The 15,887-nt window shown below is 32.6% G+C and overlaps 1 protein-coding gene across 1 annotated transcript in view; it reads right to left on the bottom strand.

Moving 5' to 3' along the window:
* Window positions 1-2,100: 2,100 nt before the first annotated feature.
* Window positions 2,101-15,887, bottom strand: part of LOC114327688 (uncharacterized) — a 63,535-nt gene continuing 49,748 nt past the window's right edge. Inside the window, exons 10-14 of the mRNA XM_050643612.1 lie at window positions 14,171-14,419; window positions 13,887-14,105; window positions 13,679-13,822; window positions 6,310-6,875; window positions 2,101-2,467 (exon numbers count right to left, since the gene is read on the bottom strand). Coding sequence (XP_050499569.1) covers window positions 2,182-2,467; window positions 6,310-6,875; window positions 13,679-13,822; window positions 13,887-14,105; window positions 14,171-14,419 — 1,464 coding nt within the window. The 3' untranslated portion in view covers window positions 2,101-2,181. The remainder of the gene's footprint in view (window positions 2,468-6,309; window positions 6,876-13,678; window positions 13,823-13,886; window positions 14,106-14,170; window positions 14,420-15,887) is intronic.

Raw genomic sequence — 15,887 nt, 5'->3', positions numbered from 1 at the left:
TTTTAAAATATTCCTGAGGCCGCTTAAATAGTCCAATTTCAATTCTGTATAGTACATTAGATAGGTATAGTGTCTTTTTATGAAAAAATCATAGTTATTCTTATGCATTATAATTATTGTCGTTATTATAGCGACCGTAAATTTTTAATTAACATTTTAATTGTTGCTAAACTGTTCATTCAATTTCCATATACTTCTGGAATTATAATATATACGGAAAGGGCTTTAACGTTACCAAGTTATTTAATTATTGATTAACAACTACTTATCTAAAAGTTTAGTTGAAAATTAAAGATTTTGTTGGAAAAACCCGCTTTTTCCGGGGAAAGTTTTCGTCGAAGTAAATCGGAAAAAACAAGTTTCCATGCATAATTTAATTGCGGTGAATTTTTATTTGGGTGTTTTTGGTCTAAAGTTAAAATCTTTGGAGTTATAGAGCAAAAATTGAAAAAAACACGATTTTCGGGCGCCATTTTGTTTATAAAAAAAGTAGCACACTATCTGCGGACTTTGCATACCTATATTATTAATACATACAATTATAAGATTCGATTCCAGCAATAAAATTGCTGGTAAATAACTTTTCCTTGTATTTTCCTAATTAGTCCAGAGTACCAGTCTTTTGGTAAGTAACCAGTCTCGTATATGTTGTTGAGTAACTTCGTAAGAGCTGTAATTTGGTGTGCCTCTAATAGCTTTAAAATTTCACCATGGACCTCGTCAGGTCCCGGTGATTTACCATCTTTAATCCGCTTAATCGCCATAGTTACTTCTTCGTTTGTTATTTCTGGGCCGTAGGGATTGTCTATTTCATACGGACTTCGGAAAACCAGGAGCCAGCTGGCTTAAATAAAGGAAAAAGTTTATGAGAAACGTCAGCGTCGAACCTCCCAAACTATTCCCCCTACACACAGAAAGATCTATTGGAATGAACCTGGACTGAAGAACCGGGCGGACAATCAACCGCATATACGCACAGGCGCGTTGCTTCCTGTAAAACAGAACCAAATTAAATGGGGTATAAAGACAGATAACGACGCACTTTGTGAATGTGGAGCATGGGGAATGTAGAATGTGGAGCACCTGAGAGTATGCAGACTTTGCCCATCACAGTGCTTCCTCGACGATTTATGATCCGTAAATACAAAGGGTGTAGACGTAGCCCGATATTGGCAGAAAAACTATAGTCGGATCCAGACTTTAAAAAGTAAAAGTAAGTTTTGTTAACCCTGGAAGATCACACCTATTTTTTTTACATAAAACACACACATGGGTGTCAGATACCCAATGATTTTTTGTGAAGAAATAAAAAAAAGTAAATATTTTATGATTTCCAGAGACTCTCTAATCACTATTGAATACATACGAATAATTAAATCAATAATTTTATTTTCTCTCTATTAATTGTAAACACAAAAGAACAAAATATTAAAAATACCTAAAAATAATTAAAAAAACATTTTCTAAAAAACCGGAATCATAATTCAAAATATTTTAATTTAATTAAACAACAAAATGGTCTTTCTAACTAAAATATAGCACCTTTTGATTATAGAACTCATATTCATTCTTAGCCAGGTATTTCAGTTTCACTCATTTTAGTAACTACATTCATAAGAGAGTGTGGCTCTATGCTCCATGCATTATGCTTTATAGCAAGCCGAGCATGCACGCTTTGCTTTTCCATCTTTGCGTTTGCAGAAATAACACCTAGTTTTCTTTACTAAATTTGTGTGATGTTGTGTTGTTAGGTCATTAACTTGAACGCACACTTGATCGCAAACCTCACACATGGGTGCTACATACCCTAGCCACAGATTAACACCTAACATGGGTTAATCGTTGGGCTAATCTGTGCCCTAGCCTGTATTCAATAAATTCTCGTGATTGGAAATATTGCTCAAATGAGACCGCAACTACACACCCGTCCTTGGCAGACTAGAGACTGAATTTACATAAAGCAGCATTACCATTGAAATGCAGCTGCGCAAGCTACATGCAGTTAAGTGTCGCGATGGGTATCTCACACCCAAGTGTGAGCTTCCAGGGTTAAATATTATCAACTGTCTTGAAAATAAATATTGAAAATAAAAATTACCGTTTTAAACTTGTATAAAATGGTATAATTGTGGTATATTAAATATTTTTTCATAAAATGAATAAAACACAAAAAATAGTTCGTTAATAAGTTTGATTGCAATCACAAGGATCCTTGTTATCAGTAGACCTGTATCTATTATTCTTTTCACCGATGCCAAAAGTATCTCCGTAAGAGTTTTTAAGGAAATTGACGTGACCTTGGAGGTTCCGTATTCTCATTTGGGCATCTTCGAAGTTTTCGTTCAGATTGTTGATTTGAGACTGCATCTTTTGCCTGATTTCGTCTCTGTCGCATTGAGCTGCTTTGGCTTGGGCTCTGCTTTGAGCCAGTTGTCTCTCTAAGTCACCGATTTGTTTTTGCATTGATCTAAAATTATAGAGACAAAGTTTAACCGTTTAAATTAAAGTATTAGATGAAAACGCAAATAAAGTAATAAAAAAGGACTGGAAGATTATAGGTTTGTTCCAACACGACCGAGAACCGTCACGAAACGGTAACGCTTCTGCGCAGTAAACAAAATCCGTTCCAACAAAAATATGATCGTCATCGGATCGTTCTTCCCACTGTTCCAACAAGAATTGTATTCTTTCGGTGACTGTTTCGTGATGATCATTTCAGAATTTCAGTAATCGGGCAAATGCATAATGTGCTGGTTGGACTGACTTGCGCACTAGGATTTAATTCTTTAAAGTTTTTGAGCCTTTGATCGACTAAAAGCACACAAGCTGTCACCAACAAAAATGACAAATATATGATTACCGTCATGGGACGATAACTGGGCGATACAATTACGAACATGCGCACAACAAACGGTACAAGTAGTTTCGTGACGGTTTCTGGACCGTCCAAAAGTTCATGTTGGAACAAACCTTATATAGATGAGGAAGACATATACTAGATATATACCGAGAAATAAATACTGAAATAATCAATAGCATTTGAGTCTAAAGTCAAAGAGAGTATGTTGCTCTTGGTGGTATGGCAATTATACAAATTAGAGAGGACTTAAACACACATGCTTGGCCACCTATATTCATCATGTACATCTGTCGAACACCTGTATTCCTGAAAAGCTTACTTACTTACTTACTTTCCGTATTTGGAACACCAACAACTTTAAATTCTGTATTTCCAATGGTTGGCCACATAGATGGCCCTGTAATTAAATTTGCTAAAATTAAGTCTTCTTCTGGTCCCAGGTAGTCCCAGGTATCGTCCTCCTGGTATCCCCATTTTTTTCAGGTTACTAGCACAACGTGAAACGCCGGTTCTTAGTCTGTTTAGCGCTTTCCAAGTCGGATACGGTAAATTGTGTCCAGGAGCCATTTTCTCTGAGGGAGGAAAATGTGTTGTGGTAGCTGACGTTTGCCATAGGTGTATTCGGCGCCTCTCTGGCGCTTTGGGGATGGATCTTGATGTTTTCAGAAAGCTTTTCCGAGATCTTAGTCTACTTGGCTGAGTTTGGTGGTCATATAAAGAGTGTCTTCGGTCCGTCTCCTACTTTTTTCGTTCTACCCCTGACGTGACCTTCCTCCTGGTAGGTGGTGGAGCAAACCCAGATATGGGGTATACCTCTTCGATAGGTGTCGGTTTTAGGCAACCCGATATTATATGAACTGTTGTAACGAATCGGTGTTAATTATAACAAATCTGTAGGTGATGTGGAAGAATAGGTATAAGCTGTGAAGGAGTAGCTTATTTGCTTGTTATTGAGCTGGCTAGCTGGATATGTAAGAGACCTTTTATGTGACTCAGGAGAGGATCAGGCCGAATTTGCACACCCGAAATAAGACGATAACTAATAAAGTATTGTAGTGTTCAAGCAAATAAATAAAAAAAATAAAAAGGAATGAAAAGAAGAGAACTATTGACCAAGAAGATACTTAGAAGTACGGAAGAGGGCGCCTGGTGAATTTTACTTCACCGAGTGACTTATACTGCTGCCTGCATCTACTTATTACTGTTATAGTACTATTACTTTTATCTAGATATGTGAATTTATAGGAAATAAAACATATATTTAGGTACAACTAACCAATTTAATGAAACAAACCTATTACCCCTATATACAATTTTTATACACTAGCTAAACCGGACGTACTAAGCTATAACACTCCTGTTGATAACACAGGTTTTTACAGTATGGGAAAAATATGTAATGAATGGTTTATATATGGAAGTTAATTAATGTAAAAATGTATGTACAAATTTGTTGTTAATGAAGAAGCCAATATTGGCTGACAATATCGTATCTGTTCGGAGGTGATAAACGTAAGTATGATACCTGACAATGAAATAAATGTTTCGATAAGGATTCAAACTTAGATAATGTGCACACTATCTTTACAGATAGTTTATAATCCCCCCTACTATTTTAAAATAAATGAGCTAACCTTGAAATATAAAATTTTGAAAAATTATTGTATAGTTTAATTATGTTTAAGGAAATGAAGGTATACTATCATTAGGATTATTAAGTTATTGATAAAAAAAAAATAGGTAAAAGTGCAAATATTATTAAAACAAATTACAATCAAATTGACTTATAAAAACCTGTCCGGTCTACCAAGTGACCATGGGTTCTCCAACTCTTTCCAGGGAATAATCAGAGGCCCAAGGAAGGTAGCTTGCGGTGTTCCTCAACCTAGGAGGGAGGTGTATCCTTGTTACCAACTGGAGATACCTCTCAGTATCGGCGAATACCACGATTCCAATAAAATCAAAAAACTTCCAAATATGTCCCAAAATTTCCCAAAATTATTCTTATTTCTTTTTTTTGACTAAATCTTCTATTCTCCAGCGACCAATGTCCAGAATCCTCCGATATTGGAACTAAAACAGCACTCTCACCATAATTTATACCATAAAATAAACTTCTTTCCAACTTAAATGCATTCCTTTTCAACTAAATAATTATTTTCTAAATAAAATAAAATGGCTAGACACCGGTCGCTGGAAAATCACATCATTTGCAGACGGCTACCGAAGATCAAGTCCATCGACTTTCACCTTCTTCCCGTCCTGTCATCCAGGCGGAAATTGTCATTGACACATGAGCCAACGAATAAATGTTAAATTCACTAACCATACTACCAACCAAAATAATTATAATGGGGCTCAAGTTTAGATTACACTCTATGCGAGTGAACGTATACCTGGTTGCATACTTAATAGGTAGCATTTTTTTATAGAAGTGAATCTTATAGTAGCGATCAGGATACTGATCGTTACACTGTTTCATTTAGAGCCACGTCGACGTTCTTTGCATGAGCAGAGTTTGCCCATACTGGTGCTCCTAGCACCAGTATGGGCAAATCTACATGTGATGGGATTTTCATCACATGTACTAACAATCCTCGTACTCTCTTCCTTCTTCTTCTTTAAGTGCCATCTCCCAATTGGAGGTTGGATATTCTCATCACTATCTTTACTATACCGCTGCTTTGAAGAGTTCTGTTGAACTTCATTTAAACCAGGTCCTTAAATTTTTCAACATTGTCACTCTGTTTTCCCTCTTATCAATCTGCGCATTTCATGTCACTATCCCCTCATTACGTGGCCCATATATTGTAACTTTATTATTTTTATTGTGTTTTATTTAGTATTATTTACCCATTTTTCGCAACAATTCCATGTTCGTTTTTTTGTGTTCATCACATTTTAAATGACTGTAGTTTATTTACAGTCGGAAAAATGAAATAATACCCGTGAACGATCACATCAATCACTTATTTTGTATTTGCTATCTTTTTCTATAAAGCGGTATAGTAAAGATTGTGATGAGAATATCCAACCTCCAATTGGGAGATGGCACTTAAAGAAGAAGAAGGAAGAGAGTACGAGGATTGTTAGTACATGTGATGAAAATCCCATCACATGTAGATTTGCCCATACTGGTGCTAGGAGCACCAGTATGGGCTAATAAGTTTCGAAACCGGTAGAGGTGCTTGCTGCACTTTCTGATTGAACTAGAACATAGTGCGGCTGTAGTTTCGTGTTGCAACTAAATTGAAAATGGTTATTCATTTTTGATTCGTAGCCTAAATTTGACCATCTGCATAAAATGGTTACCATATTATTTCGACTTTTTGCACTCAGTTGTAACTCTGCGCAACAGAGTGGATAGAGAATACCAAATAGAGGGAGAACATAATATTTATACGTCCAAAAGAGAAAGAGTTATCCAATCAAAAATCAAGTTGTCTCACCTTCTAACTATCTCGCATCTGTCCTTTATCCTCGACACCTGCCTTGCAGTTTCTTCTCTTAGAGACTGAACCTGCGATTCAAGTTGTATAATTTCATGCAAACGTTCCTCGGCCAGTTTTTCGTATTCGTCACATTTCTCTGTGAATTTTTCTAAATCATTAACCAACGACGCATTAACTTGCTGCAACTCGGCCAACTGCTCCTCCAACTCTTTCACTTTAGCTTCCAATATTGATTTTGCATCTTGACCCAATTGTTGGTCGCTCTTGTGCTCATCTATCTCCGACGTCATGGCTGCAACCTTGTCCTTATACATCTTCAATTCTCTAGCTATCGCTTCGTTATTTCGTTCCGCTAAAAGGTGCATCTGTTGAGCTTCTTGGAGTTTTAGTTGGGTTGCTTTTAAAATGTCAGGTAAAGGCATTAATTCTTGGACTTTTTCTGAAAACTGTATTTTCACCCGGTGGATTTCCAGATTAACTTGTTCGCTGATCCTTTGATTCTCTATTTCCATTAGGTCTATCTGTCTTCTCTGTTCTTCTACTTGCTGTTGAGCTTCTAAATACTAGAATTAAGTATAGTTATATTAAATAATAAATATTAAATATTAAATATTAAATATTAAATACTAAATATTAAATATTAAATATTAAATATTAAATATTAAATATTAAATATTAAATATTAAATATTAAATATTAAATATTAAATATTAAATATTAAATATTAAATATTAAATATTAAATATTAAATATTAAATATTAAATATTAAATATTAAATATTAAATATTAAATATTAAATATTAAATATTAAATATTAAATATTAAATATTAAATATTAAATATTAAATATTAAATATTAAATATTAAATATTAAATATTAAATATTAAATATTAAATATTAAATATTAAATATTAAATATTAAATATTAAATATTAAATATTAAATATTAGATAAATATTAAATATTAAATATTAAATATTAAATATTAAATATTAAATATTAACTATTAAATATTAAATATTAAATATTAAATATTAAATATTAAATATTAAATATTAAATATTAAATATTAAATATTAAATATTAAATATTAAATATTAAATATTAAATATTAAATATTAAATATTAAATATTAAATATTAAATATTAAATATTAAATATTAAATATTAAATATTAAATATTAAATATTAAATATTAAATATTAAATATTAAATATTAAATATTAAATATTAAATATTAAATATTAAATATTAAATATTAAATATTAAATATTAAATATTAAATATTAAATATTAAATATTAAATATTAAATATTAAATATTAAATATTAAATATTAAATATTAAATATTAAATATTAAATATTAAATATTAAATAAAGGTATAAATATAATGTTCTTATTACATTATTTTTTAAGAACATTAAATAATTAGATAAATAAAAACATATAAATAACATTAGATAAATAAAAATAAAAAAAATAAGAACATAAAAGTTTTGAAGAAAAGCGTACAAAAAGGAAAAATAGAAATCAACAAACTTAGAAACAGAACTGGAAAAGAAACTACAAACAGAGATGAAATATTAACAATAGTCGAAGAGTTCTACACAGAGGTATATAAATCAAGAAAAAAGATGACAATACGCAACCTCTAATTACAGTAAAAACTGGGGTATTAAATCAAGGATCAGATTTAATGCCCGATATAATCAGAAATCAAAGAGGCTCTGAAGAAAATGAAAAAAAAATCGAACCCCAGGCGAAGATGGAATAGTATCAGAAGCACTAAAAATTGAAGGAAATATACTACTTGAAAAAATTAAACTACTTTTCAATATCTGCCTTCACAACGCCAATATTCCAACAGACTGGAACAACCCTATATGATTCTATTACACAAAGCAAGAGACAAAGCCAATTTAGAGAATTACAGACCGATTAGCCTCCTCAGCCGTTTATACAGAGTGAGTTTTATGTATGGAAACACTCAATTATCTCGGAAACGGCTTGCACGATTTTTATAGATTTTGGCGGGTAAGGGTTTTCTGAGGCGGCCGATATTATAGTGGCAATTACATTGTTGTCAGATTTTCCGTTTTTCTGGAAATCTAATAAACTTTCTTATTTCGAATGGAACACCCTGTATATTTTTTGCGTTTTGAAGTCCTAAAGAAATACTGACTATTTTTCATGTTATATTCCCTATACCTAAATGCCATAATTTCGGAGTTATTGCTACATTTATTTTAAAAAACAATTTTAAACAAATTATAAAAATCGATTTTTTCCGTTCAGGTAAATATTACTTGAGGTTCTTTGGATCATTGGGAACAAAAAAGATCTTTTGTAATTTTTCTATAAATTCAATCGTTTCCGAGTTATAAACACTTTAAAACTGAAAAAATCGAATAATGACGATTTTCAAGGTTCAAAAACACAAATAAAAAATATAATTTTGGAAATTACGAAGTACCTAAATTCTAGCTCTATCCTTGTTCTAGGAGCTGATCATAAGAGTTTTTGGTACGTTTTATTCTAAAACATCGCTTTTTAATTTGTTAATAAAGCGCATATGAGAGGACGGGCGATCGGGCTGTATTAACAACTAAAAAAAATATTTTTCTATAAAACAACTTCAAATTACTTTTCGATATCTGGTAAAATAGGGCTTGAACTTGAATTTGGGTACTACGCAGTTTCAAAATTAATAATTTTTATTTGCATTTTTGTACCTTGAAAATCGTCATTATTCGATTTTTTTCAGTTTTAAATTTTTTTTATAACTCGGAAACCATTAATTTTATAGAAAAATTACAAAATATCTTTTTTGTTCACAATGATCCAAAGAATCTAAAATAATATTTACCCTAGCGGAAAAAATTGATTTTTATGATTTGTTTAAAAAATTTTTTTAATAAATGTAGCAATAACTCCGAAAATATGGCATTTAGGTATAGGGAATATAACATGAAAAATAGTCAGTATTTCTTTAGAACGTCAAAACTCAAAAAATATACAGGGTATTCCATTTGAAATAAGAAAGTTCATTAAATTTCCAGAAAAACGAAAAATCTGACAACAATGTAATTGCCACTATAATATCGGCTACCTCAGAAAACCCTTACCCACCAAAATCTATAAAAATCGTGCGAGCCGTTTCCGAGATAATTGAGTGTTTCCATACATAAAACTCACTCTGTATAAGTTATTTACGCGAATAATAGTTAATAGAATGGAAGGAAAGTTAGAGACTTATCAACCAAGAGAACAGGCAGGATTCCGAAAAACTTACGGAACAAATGACCATCTACAAAGTATAAAAACCCTAATGGAGATAGTAGTGGAATACAATAAACCTTTCTAGTTTTTATCGATTTTCGTAAAGCCTTTGACACAGTTGAGCTTAGCAAAATATTACAGGCGCTTAAAGAATGCAGGCTAGATTACAGGTATACAAAATTATTACACAAAATATACTTACAGGCGACAACCACTGTCAAATTACATACTAACAGTAATTGCATAAAAATAGAACGGGGAGTTAGACAAGGAGACCCAATGTCACCTAAACTTTTTAACACGGTCTTAGAACATGTTTTCAAGAGTTTGGATTGGATGACAAAGGGAATAAAAATAGATGGAGAATACCTAAACAACTTACGTTTCGCCGATGATATAGTCATAGTAGCTGAGGATCTAGGTATGGCAAGAGAGATGGTACAAGAACTCGTTGTGGCTACAGAAAATTTAGGTTTAAATATAAACATCTTGAAAACAAAAATAATGACAAAGGGCCTAGCCGGGTAAGATGATGAAAAGTGCCCCCAACTCGATTCGAATTCCATATAGGTCACCGTTTAGCATATATAGTGAAACTAACTTTCTGAAATTTTTAGCCCCCTAGGTGGTCATGTGACCCACCTAGAGCCTAATTAGGCTTTTTAAGTTTTTATTTTTTATCTCAGCCGCATCGAGAAATAGCAAAAAACTTTAAATAAAAAAGTTGTAAGCTTTGAAAAGTTCTATCCAAAAAAATTTATTTTTTTAAATTTTGGCGGGAAATTTAAATTTTAGGACGATTTTAAAATTTTAAATGATTATAAAAAAATAACTAAAACATTCGTTTTTACGAAAAAAATATATAACGTGTATTTTTGCATAATATTTCATCCAGAATTTTTTCAAATTTTTAAAATTGGTGAAACGCACCTTTAAAAATAAAAAACCGCATATTTTCGGTTATTTTCCGTTTTTTGATATAGTTTTATACATATTTTTCAAAAAAGGTAATACCGTCACTAGAATAGATAAAAAACTGAAAAATAATTGGGGTTTGCTTAATAAAAAATTTTTGTAATGCCATCCATTTTCAAGATACAGGGCGTTGAAGAAAACAAAATTTTACACATTTTTTACGATTTTGCAGAAACTACTGGCAACATTGTAATAAAATTTGGCAAGTTTTAAGAGGTAGTTGTTCTGCACTTTTTGACATACAATTAAGAATTTTATATTTATCATTGGCGCGCATACGGGTAATGGTCTGAACTTTTTAAAGAGAAAAGATAGTACGCCACTGACATTCTTCAAATTAACAATCATTTTTGAATAGTTTAAATAAAAAATTTGTAATATTTAAAAAGTTCCGTGCGAAATTTTTTTTTTTTAATTTTTGGCGGGAATTTTAAATTTTAGAACTATTTTAAAATTTTAAATGAGTATAAAAAATAACTAAGACATTCGTTTTCACGAAAAAAATATATAACGTGTATTTTTGCATAATATTTCACCCTAAATTTTTTCAAATTTTTAAAATTGGTGAAACGCACCTTTAAAAATAAAAAACCGCATTTTTTCGGTTTTTTTTTTCGTTTTTTGATACAATTTTATACATATTTTTCAAAAAAGGTAACTCCGTCACTGGAATAGGTAAAAAATTTCAAAATAATTGGGGTTTGCAATAAAAATTTTTTGTAACGCCATCCATTTTCAAGATACAGGGCGTTGAAGAAAACAAAATTTTACACATTTTTTACGATTTTGCCGAAACTACTGGCAACATTGTAATAAAACTTAGCGGGTTTTAAGAGGTAGTTATTGTGCATGTTTTGACATACAATTAAGGATTTGATATTCATCATTGGCGCGCTTAGGGGTAATGGTCTGAATTTTTCAAAGAAAAAAAGATAGTACGCCACTGACATATTTCAAAATAACAATCATTTTTGAATTCCTCATTCAATTTGCGATAAAAAGCTATCGTATCATTTTTACGCTTCCAAAGTATTCGAATTAGTTTTTATCATAATGGATGTATGAGTTTATGTATGTAGATGTACGAGTAGAAACTATGTACTAATAGAAGTTCGAATACTTTGTAAGGGTTAAGATGTTTTATTTTTTGAATAAAAATGGCGCATCGTATGAAAAAAGCGGAAGATAGATTATTTGTCACAAATTGAACGAGGAATTGAAAAAGGATTGTTAATTTGAAATATGTCAGTGGCGTACTATTTTTTTTCTTTAAAAAGTTCAGACCATTACCCGTATACGCGCCAATGATAAATATAAAATTCTTAATTGTATGTCAAAAAGTGCAGAACAACTACCTCTTATAACTCGCCAAATTTTATTACAATGTTGCCAGTAGTTTCGGCAAAATCGTAAAAAATGTGTAAAATTTTGTTTTCTTCAACGCCCTGTATCTTGAAAATGGATGGCATTACAAAAAATTTTTATTAAGAAAAGCCCAATTATTTTTCAGTGTTTTACCTATTCTAGTGACGGTTTTACCTTTTTTGAAAAATATGTATAAAATTGTATCAAAAAACGAAAAAAAAAAAACCGAAAAAATGCGGTTTTTTATTTTTAAAGGTGCCTTTCACCAAATTTAAAAATTTGAAAAAATTCTGGGTGAAATATAATGCAAAAATACACGTTATATATTTTTTTCCTGAAAACGAATGTCTTAGTTATTTTTTTATAATAATTTAAAATTTTAAAATCGTCGTAAAATTTAAATTTCCCGCCAAAAATTAAAAAAATAAATTTTTTTGGATAGAACTTTTTAAAGCTTACAACTTTTTTATTTAAAGTTTTTCGCTAGTTCTCGATGCGGCTGAGATAAAAAATAAAAACATAAACAGCCTAATTAGGCTCTAGGTGGGTCACATGACCACCTAGGGGGCTAAAATTTTCAGAAAGTTAGTTTCACTATATATGCTAAATGGTGACCTATATGGAATTCGAATCGCGTTGGGGGCACTTTTCATCATCTTACCCGGCTAGGCCCTTTGGTACCCAACCAGAACATCAGTATTGGTGGGAAGGAAATAGAACTCGTAGATAGATATAAATACCTGGGACATGAAATTACGATTGGCAGGGATAACCAGACTCATGAACTGAAGAGAAGAATAGGTCTCGGGTGGGCAGCATTTGGAAAACTGAGAGAAACTTTTAAAAGTGAGTTGCCCACATGCCTAAAGAGAAAGGTATTTGATCAGTGCGTCCTCCCAGTCTACTAAGTCAACTATAAGTCACGCAGAGAAGAATGGAGCGGTCAATGTTAGGAATAACTCTGCGAGACAAAATAAGAAACGAAGAAATCAGGAGAAGAACAAAGGTGACTGACGTCATCGAGAGGATAGCCAGGTTGAAGTGGAGATGGGCAAGACACAGCCAGAATGACAGATGGGCGATGGACAAAAATGTTATTGGAATAGAGGCCAAGAGAAGACAAGAGAAGCGTCGGTCGACCGTCTACAAGATGGACTGACTACTAAAGAAAGGTAAATAAAAACTGGATGAGAGCGGCGCAGGATAGATGGGGTTGGAAACGAGGGGAGGAGGCCTATGTTCAGCAGTGGACTTTTAAGGCTGGATAATGATGATGATAAATCTAATTATTACAATTCTAATTATTGATGATAACGAGTCAATTACAGAAATTCAAAATATAACCACCATGATTGAAAACTACTACCAAATATTATATGAGTCAAAAGCAAAACCACCACCAGGTAAAGAAGAAAAGCAATGAAAATAGTAAAAAAATTTGAATCTGAAGATATACCAGACATAAACAGAAAAAAGAATGGAATAACCACATAAGCAGAACGGAGAAGACCCGTGTGGTCAAAACAGTATAACAATAAATGATCGATCAGCAGACTGCGCAAAAGATGAAGTGACAATCTTCCATAGAGGTATCAATCTTCCAATGAACAAGCAGAATTGCTTATAAAACGGAGGAAGAAGAAGAAGACAACTTTTAAGAGGAACAGAGGCTTAAAATAAAGGGTTAACAGAGTATCAACGAATCCATGTCTAATTAAATCCTTACAAAAGAAAATTCACGTACCTTATTTCTGTAATCATCTAGTTGCTTCTGCTGATCTTCTACCAGCAATCTCAGTTCATCTAACTCATCTTGTGCTTCTCTAAATCTTTGCTTCGTTACTGCCAATTGTTGTTCTATCTCTATAAATTGTTCTTTGCTTACTTCCTGAAACCAATTATTATTATTTATATTAAATAATATATGTTTATATTTTATATATTTGTCATACCTTAGGTCCTTTAAGATTGCCTTTGAGTCTCTTAATCTCTAGTTCCAGATCGCGCACTTGTTTCTCAGCATCTTTCTTTGCATCTTCAGCTTGTCGTGTCCTATCTTTCAATTTTTCGTTTTCAGTTCTGAGCCCTGCAACTTCTGTAAGTTTACTTTTAAAATCGTCTTGCAGTCTTTTGTACTGTTCCCTTAGTTCTCTGAGCTGGACTTCACACGGCTGTAATAGTAATTGTGTTGTTATTGAAATATGAGGAATTATCTATATCTACCGTTAGTACTTACTGGGCCACAAGGTACTGGTGGTACACAAGATACTGGTGGTCCACAAGTTACTGGTGGCCCACAAGTTCCTGGTGGACTGCACGGAGGAAGTGGAGAACATGGTGTAGGAGGACATGTTGGTAGGCTACAGGGAGGAGGTGAGCACATCATCTTCCTGTGCTGTTCTAGCTGTTCTCGTTCTTTTTGGACAGCTACCAGTTCTTGGTGCATTTCTTTCACTTCAGCTTCCATATCGTATAATTGTTGTTCCTATAATAATGTTTAAGAAGAAGAATTATTGATCTAGCGCAGTACGTTTGCTAAAAACTTAATTCACTCCATTCTAAAATTATTGATCTTATGACACAGCTAATAATCCCAACTGATGGACTGATGACATCAAGCGAATGGCTGGCCACGAATGGACGCAAAAAACAATGAACAGAAATAAATGGGCACACCTAAGGGAGGCTTACATAAGGGATGGAAGGAATAGCTGGTGATGGTGATGAATAATAACAACGTAATGTAACACAATACCACATTTAAATTATATTTGGCACACAAACCTTATGGAAATTAGGTCCCAGTGGATTTAGTTCATACTTTGGGAAAATACTCTTTGAAGCATTGTGATGAAAAGTTCTCATGGTCACAAATCGATTGCATAGAGGATTTTCAATATATAGAGGCACACACTCGGAAAATTATAAGATTTACTGGGTATTCCAATTCCCTGAGTTACTGGTTATCAGGCAACATGTAGAAGTTTGGATCAAGGAAAAGTACTAGTACATAGTTTAGGATTTTTTCCTGGCTATCCAATGGCGACCTTTATTTTGACTTAGACCTTCAACGGACGTTATCTTCTAGAGTTTCGAGGGTTTTCGGCATTAAATTGATATAAACAGATTACTCATGGGTTTTTGGGATCGCTAAACACGAATATGCCATCAGAATTGACCTCCGGAGCACGTGGTGGCCAGGGCCACTGCAAGGGACGTCATCTTCTAGAGTTTCGATTGTTCTCGGCATTTAATTGATGCAAATGAATTACTGGAGGGTTTTTTGAGGTCGCTAAACACGAATATGCCACCATAGCCGACTCTCGGAGCCGAAGTAGTACGGAAGACCCTAGAAACTCCAGGAGCCCCTTTCATTGACCTTGGAAACCAGGTGCTCAAGGAGTCAGTTAGAATATAGAATAGAAATATGCTTTATTGTCACTGAAAATTTTTACAATTTTATGGACAAAGCTTACATACAGTAAAAAATAATAATATAAATAACAAATAACAACTACAATTTACTAAAATAAGATAAATCGTCAATATACAGTATATAAGACAAAAACAATTTATTGCAAAATTTATATTAATTGCAAATTGAATATACTTACAACAAATAAAATACAACATAAGGAACTGACAAGTTTATGCTACTGCGCATGAAACCTAATTTTCTTAGTTATTCATTAAGAAGTTCTTCTATTGAATAATATGGTCTTTGAGATAGATAGGCTTTTGCCATTTTACGGAACTTTGGTAAAGATGTTGCAGATTATTATTATTATTATTATCCAGATTTAGCCATACGGCTCACACTCCCTCTAAGGGGAAAATTGACTCATCCCAGATACCTACGGTATCAAAAGGATTGAGCTCTGGTGGGACTCTTTCCGTGTTATCGAGCCCTAGGTGACTTGGTATGCAGGTGTATCTCCCAAAAATTTTCGTAC

The sequence above is a fragment of the Diabrotica virgifera genome, chromosome 2 (assembly GCF_917563875.1).
Source record: "Diabrotica virgifera virgifera chromosome 2, PGI_DIABVI_V3a".
Lineage (NCBI taxonomy): Eukaryota > Metazoa > Arthropoda > Insecta > Coleoptera > Chrysomelidae > Diabrotica > Diabrotica virgifera.
The sequence above is the reverse complement of the archived record's forward strand: the minus strand, read 5'-3'. Positions and strand labels throughout refer to the sequence as shown.